This window comes from Diorhabda carinulata, chromosome 2 (genome assembly GCF_026250575.1).
Source record: "Diorhabda carinulata isolate Delta chromosome 2, icDioCari1.1, whole genome shotgun sequence".
Lineage (NCBI taxonomy): Eukaryota > Metazoa > Arthropoda > Insecta > Coleoptera > Chrysomelidae > Diorhabda > Diorhabda carinulata.
The window spans coordinates 25,334,097-25,354,335 of record NC_079461.1 but is presented as its reverse complement, the minus strand read 5'-3'; the positions used below and the strand labels follow the sequence as shown (position 1 = coordinate 25,354,335).

General features: G+C 32.3%; 2 protein-coding genes across 5 annotated transcripts in view; both read left to right on the top strand.

Moving 5' to 3' along the window:
- The first annotated feature begins 980 nt into the window (after positions 1–980).
- Positions 981–14,634, top strand: LOC130904261 (odorant receptor 49b-like). The gene is made up of 7 exons (XM_057816926.1): positions 981–1,075; positions 2,309–2,601; positions 4,150–4,327; positions 7,340–7,439; positions 9,909–10,010; positions 10,359–10,514; positions 14,519–14,634. The coding sequence occupies exons 1-7, from the start codon at positions 981–983 to the stop codon at positions 14,567–14,569; spliced, it is 975 nt and encodes a 324-aa protein (XP_057672909.1). The 3' UTR covers positions 14,570–14,634.
- A 3,857-nt stretch (positions 14,635–18,491) lies between these two features.
- The window catches only part of LOC130890804 (voltage-dependent calcium channel subunit alpha-2/delta-3), a 54,316-nt gene continuing 52,568 nt past the window's right edge, over positions 18,492–20,239 (top strand). Inside the window, exon 1 of one of the 4 annotated variants that reach the window (XM_057795129.1) lies at positions 18,492–18,988. In XM_057795129.1, coding sequence (XP_057651112.1) covers positions 18,861–18,988 — 128 coding nt within the window. In that variant the 5' untranslated portion in view covers positions 18,492–18,860. The remainder of the gene's footprint in view (positions 18,989–20,239) is intronic. The other 3 variants (XM_057795128.1, XM_057795131.1, XM_057795130.1) reach the window with 3 other exon arrangements.

The following is a 20,239-nucleotide window of genomic DNA, read 5'->3' as shown; positions in this document are numbered from 1 at the left end:
AAGCTGACCCTTCTCGAAAAGAGAACCATTCATTGACCGTGCCCTGAAAGTATTTATTGTGGCAGATCTTCTGGCCATATTCTCTTCAATCTTCTCTTTACTAGTGGCTGGTTGAATAGATTATTTATCAATTCATTCTTGTGGTTATTGGATCGAATTTTGTATCTTGTGTCATAATTCTTTATCACATCTTTGATTAGTGGGATGTCCACTTCGTTATTAATTGTTTGGATAGTATCCCATACGAACAGATTGATATGAATATAGTTTTGTAGATGGGCAATTTATTTTCGAGTCTTAGTTGAGACCTTTTGTTGAGTAGCCAGTGCATATTTTTTAATTTCAAATCTAAATATTTTCTCTTGTTTTTGACATGCGTTTTCCATGTAAGTTTTCCACTAAATGCAACCCTAAGTACTTGACAACTGGCTTTATCGGAAGGGGAATATTATCGATGAACATTTGCTGACAAACAGATTTTCTTGTAAATGTTATTTGCTCTGAGTTACAGGCATCGACGTTAATTTTCCACTGATGGAGCCAGTTTTGTTACAAATTTTGATGATTTTTGTACTTTTTCTGCACCTACAGTTGAGTCTATATCTGTCGCCATGATTGCCGTATTGCTATGAAAGTATCGTCTGTGCTTGGAACGTCTGCTGTGAATATCAGACACAGAAATGGACCTAAAACACTACCCTGAGGTATTCTCGATTCTATAGTGTGGTAATTTGAGTAGATATCTTCAAGTTTGATTTGAAAGTAGCGGTCGGTGATATGAGATTTTAAAATAAAGTATAGTTGTTCTAGTTTTAGTTTGTAGAGGAGATCATCAAGCCAGACTCTGAAGAACGCCTGTTTTATGTCGAGAAATACTCCAGCACACACCTTTTCTTCTACTAGGGTTATTTTAATCATATTGACTATTCTGTGGCATTGCTAAATTGTGAAGTGTTTGCGTTTGAAACCGATTTGGTGCTATGGTATGGGAACAACTGTTTGGATTTTACGTAGAAGTAGTCTTTTTAGTACTTTTGACATTATTAGGAGTAGGCTTACAGGGCGATATGAACTAGTTTCCGGGTTTGCCAGATTTTTGAATCATGTTAAGTATATTTCCATTGTATTGTATAGTATCGGTGGTGTAATATACTATTACAGATTACTGTTAACAGGACCACTGCATTTTTTGGTGGTCCCCTTGTTGTCAATAAATAAATTTAAAAACACAAGTGCTTCTACTAATTTATTCTTTGTTGACATTTATTATATTGATTTTATCTTTTTGAAGATATATTTTTCTCTTTGAAGGTATCTATTTTATAAAATATTCATCCATCCTGAATACGTTATTATTCCATGACGCTGATGGTACTAAGTTTTTCCCAGATTTTTCAAGGTTTTCACTACATATACTGTAAAACCCCTCCCGGTCATCTTAAATGTTCATAATCAAGCTTAACTTGAATAATTAATTTATATATCATATTGTATACAGTTAACAACGAATGCTACAAATCAAAACTGCTTATTATTTGGATAGTTTTCAACAAATCTATCATTCACCAACTTTAAGCTCTGACTGCAGTTGTGTTTATACTTTTACTGAGTAAATCTAACAACTGATTCTCTGATAGCGAATTCAAAAGAGGACGGACATTGCTTGATGATGAGACACGTGCTTGTGCAATTCAGGCAATTCTTGGTATTGGAATCGCAACAGTAGATGAAACTTTACATTTCACTTGCTACATACGCTTAACGATTTCTAAACGGCATAGCGAGTAAAAATGCACTTCGAACTTTAGAAATGCTAAAGCTTGGTGAACACCGTATTGTTTCTAAAATAGTAAGAGGTGATGACACATACATACATACAATTTTTTTAAAATCTACCCGTCAGGAGAGCTGGATTTACGAAGATATACCAAAACCTACAACGACAAAAATGCAAAATTATGTATACAGTTTTATTCCTAGTAATTAAGTTTAAAGATCAACGTTTAGTTACAGCAAGTTGGTACACCACAAAATGTTTTATTTTTACATGAAAATATTATAACAGTTATTGAATATAGACCCTATTCACCTGACTTTTTTATGTGTCTTACCAGGTTATTTTTTAACTTGAATAAACATTCACTTGGTCAACATTGATGTTGGTGATGATTACTTTGGATATAAATAAATTCATTTTCCTACTTGTAGTTTGGTTGTCTCAATATATATAATTCACCTAAGTATAATAAAATATATATAATAAGGTGACTTCTACTATATTAATGAAACATTAAATATCTTATTTCAGTAATGAAGTAGATGATTATCGTGAACAAACAATGTTTCATACTAGATTACTATGTTGTACTCTGTACATTACTCTGGCTGTTATTTGTTTATTTGCGAATTTAGTTTGGTATATTGCGGACGCTGATAATGAATTTTATGAAGCGTTTAATCCGTATTTGAATAAAACATCATTATACAAGAAATCAGCATTTGAAATATATCTTCCTTTTGATACATCTAATGATGGTTATATTTGGTTGGCTTTTTTCATCCAGTACTACAGTAAACTGATATCGGTACAAATGTTTATACGTAAGTAATTTGTATATTATTTATTGTGTTTATTGTACTGCACAGTTTTATGTTTAATATGATATACTGACACTAACAGTGGTGGCGATTGGACGTTAGAAGTTGGACGGGGGCCAGGTAAAATATAAACTTAAAAATGCGAGGAAAATTAAATATAATTGTAATTATCATAGATTCTTTAATTCTCGTAAGTCGTAAACAAATACAAGTAACACATACAATGCAACAAATATAAACAAAACAAACTAAAAAGTATAAATCAAATAAACGAACCAATATGAACGAAACAAGTATAAATAAAAATAGTAGAGAGTGGACAGTAATCTAATTTTACATGATACCCGTTTTCTAAAAGTGTAGTTGCTGTTAAACAACGCAAGATATCTCGATTTTCGCCTGGCACAAATTTCCACGCAATATTTTCAATAGCTAGTATAGCCAAACGTTTTGAAGCTTAGAAAGATCGTTCTGCCGTTGTAGTGGACACAGGAATAGTCAAAAGCTATTCTAAAAGCTTGAAAAAATTAGGGAATACATTCTGGTTGTGAAAATTTTCAGACTTGAATTGAGAAACCAAATTTGGCACAAGATGACGACCAATTTAGTGTGAATCATGCTTCATTTTTGAAGATACAACAATTTCTGCGGCTAAAGTGTCATTTTTCCAATAAATCGCGGAACTAACAATAAACATGCTTCTTTGATGCGGTCTTTATAAACTGCGTTGTTCTTCGTTGAAGTCGTCAGCATTAATTCCATCTTGGAGAGTAGAGCCAGCTGGTTTTTAAAATCGTGACTTAATGTATCTCAGTGTATCTAACATAGGGTAGTGAGAAGTTTTTAAGAAATAGGCTTTAGGTTAATTATATTCAGGATAAACATCTACTCTTATTTTAGGTGCGCTGTACTCTTGGTCACTCAAAGTCATTTCTTTCCTTTTTTTGAAGCACTCTGTATAGATCGATTTGTAGTAAAATACCTTTACAATGTCATCAGTGCACTGATGGGTTATCTTCTAATGAAATCAACTCATTATATTTTTAATATACATAAGGTATATTCGATAAATTCGTATGAAATATGAAAATATATGTGGGGAAAAATTAGATTTATATTTTCTTCACATCAGATAAGAGTTATTTCTGAAAAATATCTATCGATAAAAATAAAATAAGCGTATTATATGATCAATAATATTTTAATTTACAATAAATATATTACTATTCTTTTGATTTATTATTTTTACGAGTAAGAATTTGTCTTCGGCAGAAGTCGGGTGCTAATACCACTTACCGCACTCCAGGCTTCACTTGCATGCGCCTATAAGCTCACTTATGCGCGTTCCTGTCTTTTTTATTTCCATTGTTCAGACCAACGATTTAACTATAATGAAAAATAGTATTGTGTTAAACAGATGAAAATTAGCAGATGCACACGTAAGGAATTGAACTGCTTAGCTGAATTACTAAAAATTAAACGATTCATTTATTATAATGGGGTATTTTTTTAAGATATAGTTTCGATGGCAAATTCAAATTACTTTTCCAGCTTTTGAAATCCTTCTGACTTCCTTTATAATTCATCTAATAAGTCAAACGATGGTTGTAGCAGAAGCCTTTAAACATATTCATAAACATATAAGTCCGAAACAAACAGCAGGAAGAAAGTTTCTAATAATAGAAATGAGGATAATTAAGTGTATAAATGAACTACAAGAGATATATAGGTATGAAATTTGAAGATATTTATCATTGATCAATACGTTCTCGTCCTAACGGACAGAGCTTTCAAATATTGAGATCCATCCTTTCAATAATATATTTGTAAGGAAAAATATTACATTTCACTTATTTATATGGGGTTTTGACCATGAAAAAGTTTTTTTTTTAACAGGTTGACTACCAACCACGAGATAACTCGTAGATTGTTTTCTTTTCTAGGACGCCAACCCCTTTATGGAGATAGTCCTCAAGTAAATGTAAAACGACGTCAGTAGTGTGACCTACATTATTGTCAGTTTCCTATGATTTTCCGCTGTGAATCTTTATTTTCATTACAAAACCATCGGACTAACATTGTTTATACAGTTTGATACCATATTTTTGTTTTTTATTTTTTATATATTGGTGAAAAAGCAATCTTCTCCGCCATAGCATCATGGATTCGTCAATAAATAGATTTTTATCTGGTACATAGTTTTAACGCATAATATTATTAAAATGATTTAGTATTAGCCTCACCTTGTATAATCTATCGGCAGATGGTATTGAGTTATCAAGCAAATGAAAATAACGAATTTGGAATCGATTTCGACTTATATATGTGAGTGTCAAAAATATACATTACATAGCTTGTTGGTGCTCCAGTAATGTTCAATTGAAAACTACAAGGTCCCCTTTGCAACAAAAGTCCAATAAAAACTTTCATCTCTGCAACACTGACGTCTTGCCACTTTGATAACCTATTAGATTTTTTATTTCATTGCGTTTTTCAATTTCTTGCGCAGCATATAAATTAGTATGTTCCACAAGGAATGCAAGAGATTCATCCGAAAAAAATAATTCCACCAGCGTTTGTACTATAAAATTTGTCGTATCCAATTTCACACCAAAATTTTCAGGATTTTGTTGAATTTCTGTCCACAAATTATCATTCGCATTTGATGTTGTTGCTTGGGAGTCATCAACATTATCTTCAGATCCGGGATCAATTTTAGGTTCGGAGACGACTTCATCTTAACTATGACTTGAATTCTCAGAGGGTTCGTAATCGCCACTGTCGTTTACATCCTCGCCAAAAATCCCGTCTAATTCGAAACCACTCAGAATTGCGTAGTACTCAATTTAATTTTGAGTAAGTGATATTTTCTTATTATATCGATATCGTATTAACCTGTATTCATAAGATAGTCACGTGCAAGAGAATTGCCATTCGAAGTGAAAAAATCAACAATCGATTGGCAAGGCTGTAGCTTCTCTATTTTAGAATAGACACGGAATATTGTTTATTGACTATTTGCAAAAGGGAAAAACAATCAGCATTGACTGTTATTGTACCTTTTTGAACCGAATGTAGAAGAAAACTGTCTCATGCGCAAAAGAAAAAAATTCTCTCTTACACGATGACAGAATTCGATATATTGGATTTTGAAATTCTTCTGCAACTACCTTCTTCTTCAAATTTGTCCTATAGTAACTACAGGCTTTTTTTAGACTTAAAAGCTCCATGAACAGAAATATGTATCAAATGAAGAAATAATAGCCAAAACAGAATTCCATTTCAATGCCCAAGAAACATAATTATATAACGAGTAAAAAAGTCGTCGTACTCTCGGCGCGAGGGATTATTGCCCATTTTTTACCGTTATTATAAAAATTATTCTACATTCGAATGGTCCCCTCCCCTCGCCAGCCACCTTTCCATACGTTTTTTCCATTGATCGAAGCAGTGCTGGAAGTCTTCTTTGGTGAGTGCCTTTAGGAGCTATGCCGTTTTTTGCTTTGCTCGAGCACTGGAATGCGCTTACTGGCCCAATACTGCTTCACAGATAGCGCGTTATGAGCAGGTGCGTTGTCTTGGTGCAAAATCCACGAGTTGTTCTTCCATAACTCGGGCTGTTTTTACAAATTTGTTCTCACTAACGCGCTTACACCACTCAAAAAGACACGCACGAAATAGAGAATTGTCCTCATAGACCCCTTACAACAATTTATAACACTCAGTCGGAGTTTTTTTCAATTTAACGAGAAATTTGAGATTGATATGTTGCTCCTGTTATTTGTCACACATGGTTTTCGGCGCGAGAAAAACAAACGTTCGTTTCAAAACGCTACTGCACAAATACTATAATAGTGACGGAAACGGGTTTTGGGACGTGCTTAGACAAGATATCTAGATACCCCACCCGTCTAGGGTGACCTCTAGGCGCGCATTCTTGTTATTTAATAGCCACACCTATTGACAATTCTATTAATAATTGGTTTATGAAATGAAAAATGCCCCCCAATAATGCCTAAAATTATTTTCGACACATCTAAAGCTGTATAGACAGACGACGGACGGATAAAATGGCATTGAATATAAATATTTTTTCGTAGTATCCAATATAAACTACCAAATAAATTATTTTTCATGTCAAATAACATCATTCTTATTTTGAAACGGTTAAAATTAATAAAATCTGAGTAACTTGTCGGATAATCTAATTGATAAACTTTTATTTGAATAAAATCGGCCCAAATAGTATCGATATGAGCGAAGTGCAAAGAGAGAGCTGCTTTTGTTTGCCGTCTTCATCCGTTTTCTTTCACCATATAACTATATTCGCCAAAATTAAGATTCTTCAATATAATAGAGCAGGACTGGCTTCATGATCCATGTCAGAAGATGAGTTTGTAACAATAAGTTCGGATAATGGTGTAATAATATAGAATACACAATTATTGTATTCTCTGTTGTTATAATTTGAACCGATCTGAATAATTGAATAAATATACTTCCTCTTCGGTTTATAAGATGCTTTGATATCTTCCAAAACAATAAATGAGAGAAGTAAGTGGAAATTGGAAAGGTCGTTTGGAAGTCCTTATGTGGTAAAGAGATAACCTATGGATGTACTTAAACCTGACGGGATTACAACGGAACAAATAATGAGAAATCACGAAAAATGATATTGAAGTTGAGATTAGAACAGAACATGGCAATGTTTTCTTTTTCTATAATTAATTCTCTATTTTAGTGCTTTTAATTTAGTTGATGCTGTATGCTCTGTCCAAATGTTAATTCAATATGGATGTGCAATACTTATACTGTGCATATTATGCTATATGGCACCAATGGTGAGTAATTACTTCAAACAATTTCGTTATTATTTTGTCAGTTAATGATAATATTAGTTTAAAAAATTCAACTTTTTTATACACAGTGTTCCGGGGCTTGATGCAAAAAATTCGGTAGTGAGTTTCTGTGTTGTAGGCCTTTAATGTTGCGAAATCCAAACTTATATTTGAGTATATTTTTCAAATTATACATTCCAACATTATGAATCACGAAACTTTTACAGGGACAACCTGAACGATCTAAAGATAGCAAAAATGTACTCTTAACTAGATAAAATTTATGGTTTAGGAAGGTGGATTTTCAGATCATTGCTCATACCAAGGAAATCGTTCGCCATGAAAAGACATTTGGGAGAAAATTATCATATATTGTATTTATTTATTTGAAAAACTTACAGGGGGTATTTAAACACAATGAAACATTTCTTGGATATCTACTAAATAAATAAACAAATATTTATACTACATACTATCGAAGATCATATTACTGGCATAAGGAGAAACTTGAAAGAAGTAGAAGTGCAAGGTGCCCATTCCGAACATTTATTATAGTTTTTTTGTTTTTATTTGTTTTAGGCTAACCAACTACATTTTTCAACAATTCCATGTTCCATGTTGTTGATGTTCCACAGTGGCCAGTTCAATTAGAAATGTTTGATTGTGTTTCAATACTTCTTGCAAATATGTTTAATACATAATTACAATTTATGATGATTTTCGTCAAAATGTCTTTTTATGGCGAACGATGCCAAGGGTCGTATGAGAAAATTTTTCTTATGTCACAGCATTATTTTTACGTCATTTACTCACTCCCAATTATTTCCAGAAACAGCCTGCATACGCCGAAACAAATGTCTAAAATTGTGTTAACCAACTTCTTAAACTTGAAGAAATAGTCCGGCACGTCACATTTTTTCTTACTTTATCATTTTTTTCAACTACTCTTCCTGAGATTTAAGTTAAATATTCATCAATTCACACTCAACGTCCAGTACTTCGTTTCAAATTTATTTGAATTAGCGAATAGTGCAAAGTTCAGATACTGTTTTTGGATAGTTTATATTATCAAAAAGAGAAGACCCATCTTAATTTTTTACAAAGTGCATATCTTCATTATTTTGGATTTTCTATTACGAATCAAATAAATAGTGGGTACCGTATATCTTTATGGAATATGTAATATTGTTTTACAAACATGGTCATTTGGTTAATCAATTTTATGGAGACATATCTAACAATCATGAAAATGATGTTTTTTCCTAAGCCATTTTTACAATCTAAAGATCTTCCACATCCAACTTGACCAGATAATTTCAGTCTTAATATATTAAAAGATGACAATAAAAATGATGTTGAAGCTGAAATCAATTTCTAGGGATTTGGATGATTTATTTCTTAAAGAAAATACTCCATATTCAATTCATTTAATATGAATTAGAAATAGAAATTTTATTTTATCAAGATCTATAGCAGAACTTCTTGGATCTTGCAACAGTGGAATTAGTTAACAAAAGATATTATCTCGTCCAAAAGTAAAGTAAAGTTTATTCGGAATTTTTCCAAAAGAGAACTCTATTATTTCACTGCTATCATAAAAATTTTTGAAACAATGAATCAAAACTATAATAAAATAGATTGGCATTTATTCTTTGATTATTTAGAACACAGTCTGAAAACTGTTTTATTTCACAACGGGAATAAGAAACTGTCTATAACAATAATACACGCAGTAAATTGCAAAAAGAGCTATGAATCAACGTGTACGTTAATGGAATTAATAAAGAATGAAGAACGTCATTGGAAAGTGTGTAGTGATCTTAAGTCATCGGTTTATTATTGGTTTAACAAGGTGGATCTACCAAATACTCTTATTACCTCTGTCTGTGAAACAGCAGGGCCAGATAGCATATTATATGAGATAAGATTAGCCTATTTGAATCTAGTATACTACGAGCAAAATGATCTTCAAATATAAGTTGATGGTATACCAAAAAAAAAAAAAAATTACCACAAATTCGTAAAGTTGTGAAGATCCCCAATTTCGGAAAAAATTCTAGTTTGTATTTTTTTTGTAAAAGAAATAGTCGCAGATCCGTTAGAGTTTCCATTATGTACATTTGAGCGTCTCTACTCAGTTACTTTCTTAATCCTTATGTCTCTAAGACGTGGGGTTGAGTTCCTTTTTTCTTCGAGTCTTTTTCCAAAAATTCTCTCCATTTCTTTCGATATTTTGTATGTGGTAGCTCTCATGCATTTTCTTCCCTCTATTCTCAGTAGCTTTGTTGATTTCTTTAATCCAGGTCTTCCTTGGTCCTTCTCTATTTTCGGTTCTTATTGTTCTGGCTTCGACTTTTCTTTCTATTGTCTTTTCCTCACTTATCCTTTTCAAGATAAGATTACTATCTTAGTATATAACTAGTAGTTACATATTTAAATTGCTTTTTTCAATAAATATTTTATATTTTTAAGCTTGAGAAGGCCGGAGAAATTTTCGGTTGTGTTATGTTTTTGATTGCTTCTCTTGGAGAAATATTTTTTTTCTCGTACTGTTCTCAAACTCTAACTTTAGAGGTAAGTTTTAAACTATTTTTCTTATTATATCATGTCATAATTTTTTATGGCTTCCAATTTCAATACATCATACGATAATTGTACTAAGAAGAAGTCTTATATCGGCAGTATTTAGTGAAAACATCTAAATTGATGTAATAAATCATATTATAAAAGGCGTATGTATCGTGGAAGATTTTTACGGTTTTTGCTGCTGTAAGAGTCTTGGAATCTCGGTCTATGCTGGTTTCTTTACGAAGTGATTTATGAATAAACGCTATTCAATACCAGAAACGATCGACAAATAACTTTAAGACCTTTTGCAATATGTATTGTCTATAATCCCATTTCCTTATTTTTAATTTGTAGCTGCAAAAAGTTGCCATATCAATATATGGTATTCAATGGGAAACATATCCATTGAAAGTTCAAAAACACATTAAGTTTTTATTGAAGCGGTTACAAAAGCCTGCAGTATTGAAAGCTGGTAAAATGTTTCCCATCGATTTAAATTTTTTTAATTTGGTAAGTATTTTTGAATAAATATAGCATTAGCGCGAGATGATTATGTTAATCGAAATTTTTTCTAATTTTGACAATTGATATTCTATAATTAAGGGATGAGGCGGCTAGTGCTTAAGCGCCTAGGAATACCTTCATGAAAAAACTACATTCGGCATGCCAACGTTCAGTAAAGTCCACCTACCTATTAATCTTTGATCTCTGCGCGCAATTCGTGGGCATAAGTTATAATTCCTCCAGTCTAAAACAACGTCATGTGATTTAACTGGGGAATCTGCCTTCAGACTGACGCATCGCTTAACATACGGAAGGTTAAGTCACTAGTAAAAAGCTGTTTTATCGCGACGAACTATCTAGTTCTTCAAGATGATTTGAGCTGAATAAAAATATACTATAATAAAATTTATATAATTTTGTGGGGTATGGAAGTTATTCTGAATTCAATAAATACAAAGAGATTATATTCAGTTTTATAGCAAATATAGAATTAAAAATATTATTATTAAAAAAACTGCAGTAAGGATCAGTGGTGAATTTTAGTAAGGAGCAGTGGTGAATTTAGCAGCAGACTGAGTAGGGTGTAGCCTAGGGCGGCAGATTTACATGGAGAAGACATGTTTTGATGATATTTTATCACCGTTGCTTATTTTCATGAATACTAATAGGTTTTCCATGGATGTACAAGAGAATTTTAAGTATTTTGAAGAAATAAGCATATAGAGAGAAAATACTAGAAAAATGGAAAAAAGACAACAAAAAAAGATTTTATCAAACACCTGATGAAGATATTGGAATAGCTACGTTTACTTCAGGCTTAACAAATATCTTGTTTCATAAATATCCGGTAAGAGGCCTATAACGTATTTATCAAGAAATTTCTTACAAAATTGAGGGACTTATTGCCATCGGTTCTAACGGAAAAGCTAGTTTCCTGGAAAAAATCTACGGTGAGAGAATGATAAGCCACCCCACGACGATTATCATGAAATTCTATTCATAGAATATTGATGATACAAGAAGTCGATTTATCATATCTATTTTATACGGAATCATTTTCTTCCGGACCTACCGGAAGAGACCATAATCTCAGGAAGGATAGTAGATATCGAACCATGGATAGATTTCTTCAAGATCTATCTGTGTATGAAAATTCATGATGATTGACGCATGCACAAAAGAGTTTCCGTGAAAAAAGTTTGCAAATGCATAATTTTTATCAAAAAACCTAACCTAACCTTACAAAAATTACTAAATTTTAATTTTATCCATTGATTTTTCGTTCATCATAAAATAGATATGGTAAATTGATTTCTCAATAGCCTATCTATAGAAACTACGTTTCACTTCACGAAAGAATTTTGATACATCAAGCCTATCTTTGTTTCTGCACGAATAGAGTTTAGAATACATTTATGCAAACTTTGATATAGCACACGTATTGATCTGTGTACTTCAGCAGCAACAAATTGTTCAAGTGAGAGAGGTTTATTCACCTTAGTTTTAGAATTTTAAAGTAGAATTTTTTCATAAGAAATGTAATTTAAATAATTGTGAAATATTTACCTGACTTTATTACCATTTTAAAAATTTTCAATAAATGAAAAAATATGAAAATATAGTAATCTAATTCTAAATTATATCAATATAGTTATGAAATATATTTTCTGTAAAATTACACAAATGTAACAAATTTACCAATTCGATGATATCAAAATATCCTCACAAAGAACGCAAGTGGAAATTTAAAAATTTAAAACTTGAATATTTGGATAAGGATACAACGAAATCAATCAAGTCACAGTTGATCAATGGTCAAAATTCTGGAGTGAGTGAATCTATGTCGATAGAAGTGGAAGAAGTAAAAAGAAAAACTGCGTTTTTATTGTCTGGCTTATTAAGCAATTGACTCTACCAACATAAACAACCAAACAGGTAAACGATGCACCTAAACATGAAGTTGAATGAAAAAACATCAAACCAAATAAACGATTTTTACTCCTTCGATATCAATATCACAAATCATAGTGGAACAAACTTTTAACCACCTTGAATAAAATATTTTTTTATATCGAAACATGGAACATGAAAAGTTCGTCCACCGTTTTCGTAATTTCCAACTTAATAACCCTTACGAGCAAATTATCATAGACGTCAAAACTTCCAAAACGTGAGTTTTTTGGAAACATTGCAGAATATCTAAAATTTTTTATCACGTGCCACCACTGATCTAAATATTTGGATTATTTTTCTTTCCTCGTAGCTTGTCTCTTAATATGATTACACAGATATTGAATCTTATGGAACGTGTGAATGTAAGTACTAGTTGTACTGAAGAACATACGAGAATATTTGAATGGGCAGTACGCGACAAGTGTATTGTATCGCTGGGCTAACCAATTATGATTGACCGTATTCGTTGTATTAAAACATCAAAACTATAGTATGGTCGTTAAAGTCACATCTATACAAAATAAAGTACGGTACTCAAGTGTCGAAGGGACACCCGTAATCAATCATCTATGATGTAGGTCCCCATTAAGATCGTGTACCATAAATCTTAATGAATATAATAAACCTTGAATTTAAGTAGCTAAATTTATGATTCTTCACGGGAGAACACATTAATATAAGGGAGAAATTCGGTAATCCGAGAGGATGCGTTAATGGAGGGTAAAAATAAGGAACGTTAATGTATCTTTCAACTAAATGATTAAGATATCCCAATGGTTCGCACCGCGAATGAGTTAAATTACACACAAGAGATTGTATTTCTGTATGGGTTACATTTGTGCAAAGTTTTTAAAGTCATATAAGCGCGATGGGAAGTTGTCAGTGTTGAGTGGAAAGTTTATTTGTATACATGTTTAGAAACTAAGTATTATTTAATTTCTGTCAAATCCTCCATTTCATGAAAAAATAATTGCATCCAAGGAAATTATAATACGTTGACCGTTAGTTTCTACAGATTAGGAATTGAAATTCATAATTTTAATCTTTTACCTCTAAACAGTCCAGTTTTTGAATTTTTTAATCCATTTTTTAAGTAGTAGATGGGAGAAGAGAATGATTATGTCGGATGAGATGAAAAGTCGTAACTTAGATCGTTTTATTTTTCTTCGAGAGTAGTGAACGATTATGCGAGCGCATGGTCGTGATGCAATAAAATTCTTCAACAAAGGTGGTCATTTTTTAGCGTCAAAACATGCCAGCAAATCAACATATTAGTGACCAGCTAGCCGGTTTATTCTTTTCCTATCTAATGAACGAGACCATACCAATAATGAAATACCGAAAAATAATGTGTCCATAACCTTATTGGCCGATAAAATAGTTTTTACTCTCTTAGAAGCACGTTCCCAAGATGAAATCTATTGTTTTGAGAGTTTTTGTGGCTGAGATATTCAAGTACTCATTTACTGTAGCATATCGACAGAAAAATTCTGTTGGATTATGTTTGAAGATATGCAACATTCGTTTGAATTGCGAGTGAGCTTTTAATCAGTATTAAGAAATCGTAGTAATCTGCTTTTTTATATGTAACATTTCATGCAAGATAATGAGTGATTGACTTATTTCATTCATTAACTATATAACGTACTTTTCTTTAACGATAGCTAAGTACGGATTTTGTTAATAATTTTTGACAGAGTGACAGTGAATGATGGTTCAACATCATCAATGTTCATAAGACCACTTTTAAAAGCAGAGGACCATTTACAAATCATTCCATGGGACGAAGCATTTTCAGAAGATTTACGTAAATTATCCTCGTTACCTTAATTATTTTTCTCCATATTTTTTAATGATGAAAACAGTTTCCTCAATATGAGTATTGAAACTAATCTATTTACCAGATTAATGTGAAATTTTGATATATGAAATTAGGAACATTGCGGAAACTAACAATATAATTAGTTTTGTTAAAGTGTTGTCAAAAGTCACGTCAAACATTTCTTTTATAAGTTGTGAGTTTACATGAAGTAATAAACAAGTGCGTTTTGTTTTAGATACTACAAAAGGCTTATTCATTTTATACAATCATAAATGCAAGACAATAATAATATTAATGGATAACAAAGCATGAAGATTCATATTATTGATGAATATAAATAGCAAAATAAAGCACGCTAAAGCATTTTGTCCGTTTTATTTATTAGAAATAATAATAATTTTGCCTCCCTTTGATGATGATGTATAATTTACGGAGTAAACGGGTGAATGGGCATTGTACCACCATAACCTCTTGTACCGTTCAGGATTTAGGTAGTGGATCCATCACTAACTCTGTTTCACCGGCTCTTGCTGTTTTTACGGCAACATCAATATGCCTACGACCACAAAAGCCGAATTTCCTACGAAATGCTTGAACTGGACTAGTGAGTTTAATTCATTCATTACGCAACCAACATGGAGACCTATATGACCACCTATCGATACGCCATTCATCGTGATTTTGTTGAGAGGTACCCAGAATTGGAGCATTTAACGGAATAACGAATAGCTGATCAGAGAAGGAGTATTGGGAATAACAATTTGCGTCCTGCACCTATCCTGCAATAAATACGAGGTGAGGTTTTTCTAGATACTCAAAGAATACATGATCATCTCGTAGTGCAAGAGGCAAACGGTACACACGGTAAAACCCACACTGGCGAACATGAAGATAAAATTATCAACCATCAGACTATACACGATTTAGACAATACCGAACCAAATATCGTCAATAAAGTGTCACTCGAAATGCACAAGTCATTAGTGGAATTTGAGGGCCAATAAAAACTCTAATAACATCGCAGGAGCTTCATTCACTTATTTATTGTGGAGCTGTTGCAGTACTCCGTCTACATAATCAGCAAATATCCGTACCAATAACACCAACAAAAAACCCTGGGGGCAACGCCACCTAGAACGTTCTATCGATACCATTACGAGTGAGCTAGGACGCCTAACGGAGTACAAGAATTGTGCACAACCCTCTAAACACTTGAGAAACTATATCAAAAAAATATTCAAGAAAATAGGTACTCACACACATCATTCAGAACATCAACAACATTTGCGTGAGTACATGGATCTGCTTTAGTAGAAGCTGAAAGCGAAATACAAACGTTTATCAAGATATATTAAGTGTACCAAGAAGAAGCTACAGAATAATACTTTCCATAGCAACCAGAAAATTTGTAGCTACGCCCAATAAAAACACCAATCAACCTATACCATCAAAACAGACGTTGGAAAAGTATTGGTCCTCATTGTGAAAACTCCCAAAATCCACAATAGAAATGCCGACTGGATAGCTGCCGAAGAAATGCGATTAAATATTGTTCCGATGCAGTTTGATGATTTCACAGTGACGTAATCCAAAATACTAACAACTGGAAAGCACCGGGAGTTGATAATATCCAAAACTTCTGATACAAGAAATTCCCGAGCGTACACAGGGAATTAGCGAAGTAATTTTCTTACCTCCTACAGAACCCAGAAGATATTCCAACGTTTTTAGCACCGAGTTCCACTCATTTGCTTCCAGAGCTCCCAGATGGATGACTCCATTCAGTACATACCTATCACCCACTTTTTATAAGATACTTATAGCTTGTATCACTAACAGAATTTATAGACACGTCGAGGAAAATAACATCTTAGCAGAGGAACAGAAAGGTTGCGGAAGAGATCACCAAGGGTGCAAATAACAATTTATCTATCTCTGATACTTCGACAAGAACAGTGAGATCACTGGAATATACACACTGCTTGCGTGGATTATAAGAAAGTGTTTGATAGTGTACATCATTCCTGCTTTGTGGAGGTCTTGCAGATTTACAATGTCCAGCCCTTTCAACAACGATGAAGGAACTACATCTTCAAATCGGTCCACACTCCCACAGTACTCACGGAATAACCATTCGTAAAGGAATACACCAGGGCGACTCCCTAAGTCCGTTGAGGTTCTGCCTTGCAATGAATCCCCTATCTACCATGCTCAATGATACAAAGTACGGATTCAACATTACAGCTAACAGAGACAGCAACTGTACCATCTCCCATCTTCTTTACATGGACGGTATCAAGCTCTACGCAGTAAATAAGCGTCAAATCAATCACCTTCTCGAAATAACACATCGATTCTCCACCGATATACATATGGAGTTTGGCCTGTCTAAGTGCAAGACTCTACATATCGAGAAAGGCATTGTCAATATCATCAATATACCAAAAGAGTGAAGTCACTTATGAAGTCCGAATTAAATGCAGGCACCTTAGTCCAGGCAACCAACACCTATGCCACGCCTGTTTTGACGTACTCTTTAGGAATCCTGAAGCGGACGAAAACAGAACTAGATGGTATTCACGAACAATGATGACAAAGAACAACAATTACCACCCGAAGTCATCCACTATTAGAACAACATTACCCCGAAAAAATGGTGGGAGAGGTTTCCTTGGCCTTCTTAGCAAGATCAAATCGATATCATTTTTTCCTGCATTCTGCAGTAATTTGAGGGCATATTTACTGGAAAGTGCCTTCTACTCTGTAAAAGACTTATATTCTAATAATAATATTTAATTCCGGACATGCTGCATACTGCTTTTATTTTTGCTATGGACCAGACCTCGTAATTTTGTTACTCACTGTGGTTGTATTCTGTATATTGAAATTTTATTTTGTTTGCATCTTTATTCAGTTATTTTTGTTTGTACAAATTTTTTGACAATAAAGCATTTCTCTCACTCTCATAATATGCGCGACCGGCATTCACAAGGTGGGAGTAAAGTTTGAACGGGTTCTAATGTATTGTTTACCAACTTCCAACCCCAGTCTGTAGGGTCTTGCTGATAAATAAGCCGCACTTGAGCTTGGTGATATACCTGAAAAAGATGTTGATGAGCAGCAACTGAGATTGGGGGAAGACAAGCCAATTGAACTTGTTTTTTACTTTTAGTATTTTTAACGAAACATACATATCAAAGCAGGTAGTTTTTTTTGGGCTCCATACATAGAAAGAAGAAAGCGAATGCCGTTGTTAATAACATCTTGTCTAGTTAAATTATTGTTTTCAACAACTTGAACCAAATCTTGTTTTTCAAACATTTTGAAAACTGTTATTTTACCCCTCCAGTAAAATGCAGATGTCGTGTCACAGCCAGTTATTGCTTGTAAAAATAGTGTATGATTTTGATACTTTGCAAACGTAGATTGATGCTGACCTTTTCCTGGTTTTAAAAAGAAAATAGTTTTTTCAGCTGGAGTTCGAGCAGTTAGGACAGTAACTCTGGAACCAAAATGTCGATTTATATACATACTGTACGTATTTGTCTAAGATATTTTAAATGTAAAGATAGAAAAATATTTTAACATATATTACAACTGTAGAAATGTATATACGTGGCAACTGTCTGATTTGTTTTCTGGCATGTACATGGAGTCAACCATAAGGTGACCTATAGACTTTTCTCAAAACCTGTAAGATTTATCAAAAAACTATGATTACAAAAGTTCTTTGTATTTGAAGGAGTTTTTAGATTATTGACTTTTGGATTATACTCTCAATTTATACATTATATATAAAATTTTAAATAGAACACCCTAAATTTTATTGCGTTTTTTTATTGAGTGGTAAAAACAAAGGTTTTGACGAAAATCGCGAATAACCCATTTTTTTGAGCTTTAACTTGAATAAAATTTTTATTTTAAATTATATCTTATATAATTGACTGATTTTCAGCTTGGTGGAAATGTATGTGTAGCTTCACTCTTATTTTTTGGTCTAAATAGACCGGACTATAAAACCATATAATACGATGGACCATACATCAAATTTTAAGGTGTTTTTTGTATGATTATTCAATAAACAAAGTGAATATTGGAAACTGATATTATTTATGAGACACTCAAATAATTTCTATTTAGAGAATACTGTTTTGTTTAGATAAGGAACCCAGAGAAGCTTGTACAAATAAATTTATATTTTCCAGTATTTCAATAAGTGTGTTTTGTTATACTGAAAATATATTTATTCCATATACAGTACCCATTTTTATCTATTATTATTTTGAAGCCAAACTAATTAAATTAGTTTATTTGTAAAAAATAAAGAAAATAAAGCAGTTAGCAAAAACATAACAAAAACTATTGCCATTAATCTATCTGTTTATTTTTAAATACCATTCAGTCTGTACGACTGCAGATATACAGATACGTGGACAATTTCTATCGGTTAAGCGCTTGCGTGGAAATCGTGGAAATCGATTTTCCCTACTTACCGGAAAATAGTTCAGATCTGTCATGTGAACATTTTCAAATCACCTGAATCGAGTTTTTAATTTTGAGTGTAAGTTTTTTTAAATATGGTTTGTCACAAATACATACAAATTGTCGCGTTTTTGTGTTATTGCTCATTGGGATGTGGCGATGATAATGTCCTGGAAAGAAATAGAGAGAATACTGCAAAACAACATCCTGAATTGTCAAATTTGTAAGTTATCTTGCTATACATATTTACATAAATAATAAATGAGTAGAAATCTATTCGAAAATAATAGTATTAACAAAAATTCTTATCAATTCATTTAACACTTTTCTATACAAATATTAATTTATTATATAGATTTATCAATATTATTATTATATAATTATTGTTCGAGACAAATATAGTAACAGAGTACTGAAGAATCTAACTAAAGTTATATTACTCGTACATAGTTATAAATTGTTCTATTTGTTGTATAAAAAGACATAAAATTGAAAAAAAATTAATATCAGCTTAAATTGTTCTTGTATATTTACACATTCACGAAACTTCTTAAGAATATGTAATTACATTTTGTTAATCACGTACTGTTTTCCAGATACAATAATTAATAAATTGATTAAGTAGTAAAGTGTACCAATAAGAATTTTAGACCAATGTGACCTAGATAATTGACTATAAATTAGTTTTATGTTGCTGTTTTATGTCCACGGGCAAGAATTTCATCAAGAAATTTAAAAAGTTGAATTTGATAAAATTAATCTAATTGAGGTGCACAACAAAAATAAACATCATATTTTTTTAAAAAATTTGATATTAAAACTTGCAGTCTACTCAAATAAAGGATGGGGGAGGGTGGGAAAAATGCACATATCGTCAATTCTACTTAATCGATTTTTCCAAACTTTCTCTCCTCTCTACAATTTTCATTTTCTCTCCACGTGTGTATTATTTTTTCATTATCTCTTTTAGCTCCCCAGCCTTCTATAATCATCATCATCTGTTTTCTCTAATATTCTTCCTAGCATTTTCTATTCAAATATTCTTAGGATTTTTTCTTCTTTTTTGGTAAGACAATAGATTTTTAACTTTGGTACTGAAGCACTTGTTTCTTTTAAATCTACTCCACTTCCATCATGCTCTATTTTTAGAATGTATGCGGTCTTCTATCTGCAGATACTTTATTATTTTTATGTTGGCCCCATTTATTTTTCTTTTCCTTAATTTTTGTTTGTTTGAAAGAGTCGTTTCTTCTAGGGTTTTTTTAGTTCTTGCCATTAGTGCTACGACGCGACGCCTGTATATCCTACTAATTGGATTGGATATTAAAATTAATACAAGTATGCCGTTTAAATCAGTGGTTATAAAAGAAGACGACCTAATTATCAACAGATTAGCGAAAATCGCATATGGATATCTTTATCCTGCAAAAAAATATCTTCAAAATAGTATAAATTTCAATAATTCTCCTTTGAA

Excerpts from the sequence above, each read along its gene's own strand:
- LOC130904261 (XM_057816926.1), top strand. The coding sequence starts at position 981 with ATGGTATGGGAACAACTGTTTGGATTTTACGTAGAAGTAGTCTTTTTA. Across the intron at positions 7,440-9,908 it reads TATGCTATATGGCACCAATG|CTTGAGAAGGCCGGAGAAAT; the intron begins GTGAGTAATTAC and ends TATATTTTTAAG. Across the intron at positions 10,515-14,518 it reads ATTTAAATTTTTTTAATTTG|ATACTACAAAAGGCTTATTC; the intron begins GTAAGTATTTTT and ends GTTTTGTTTTAG.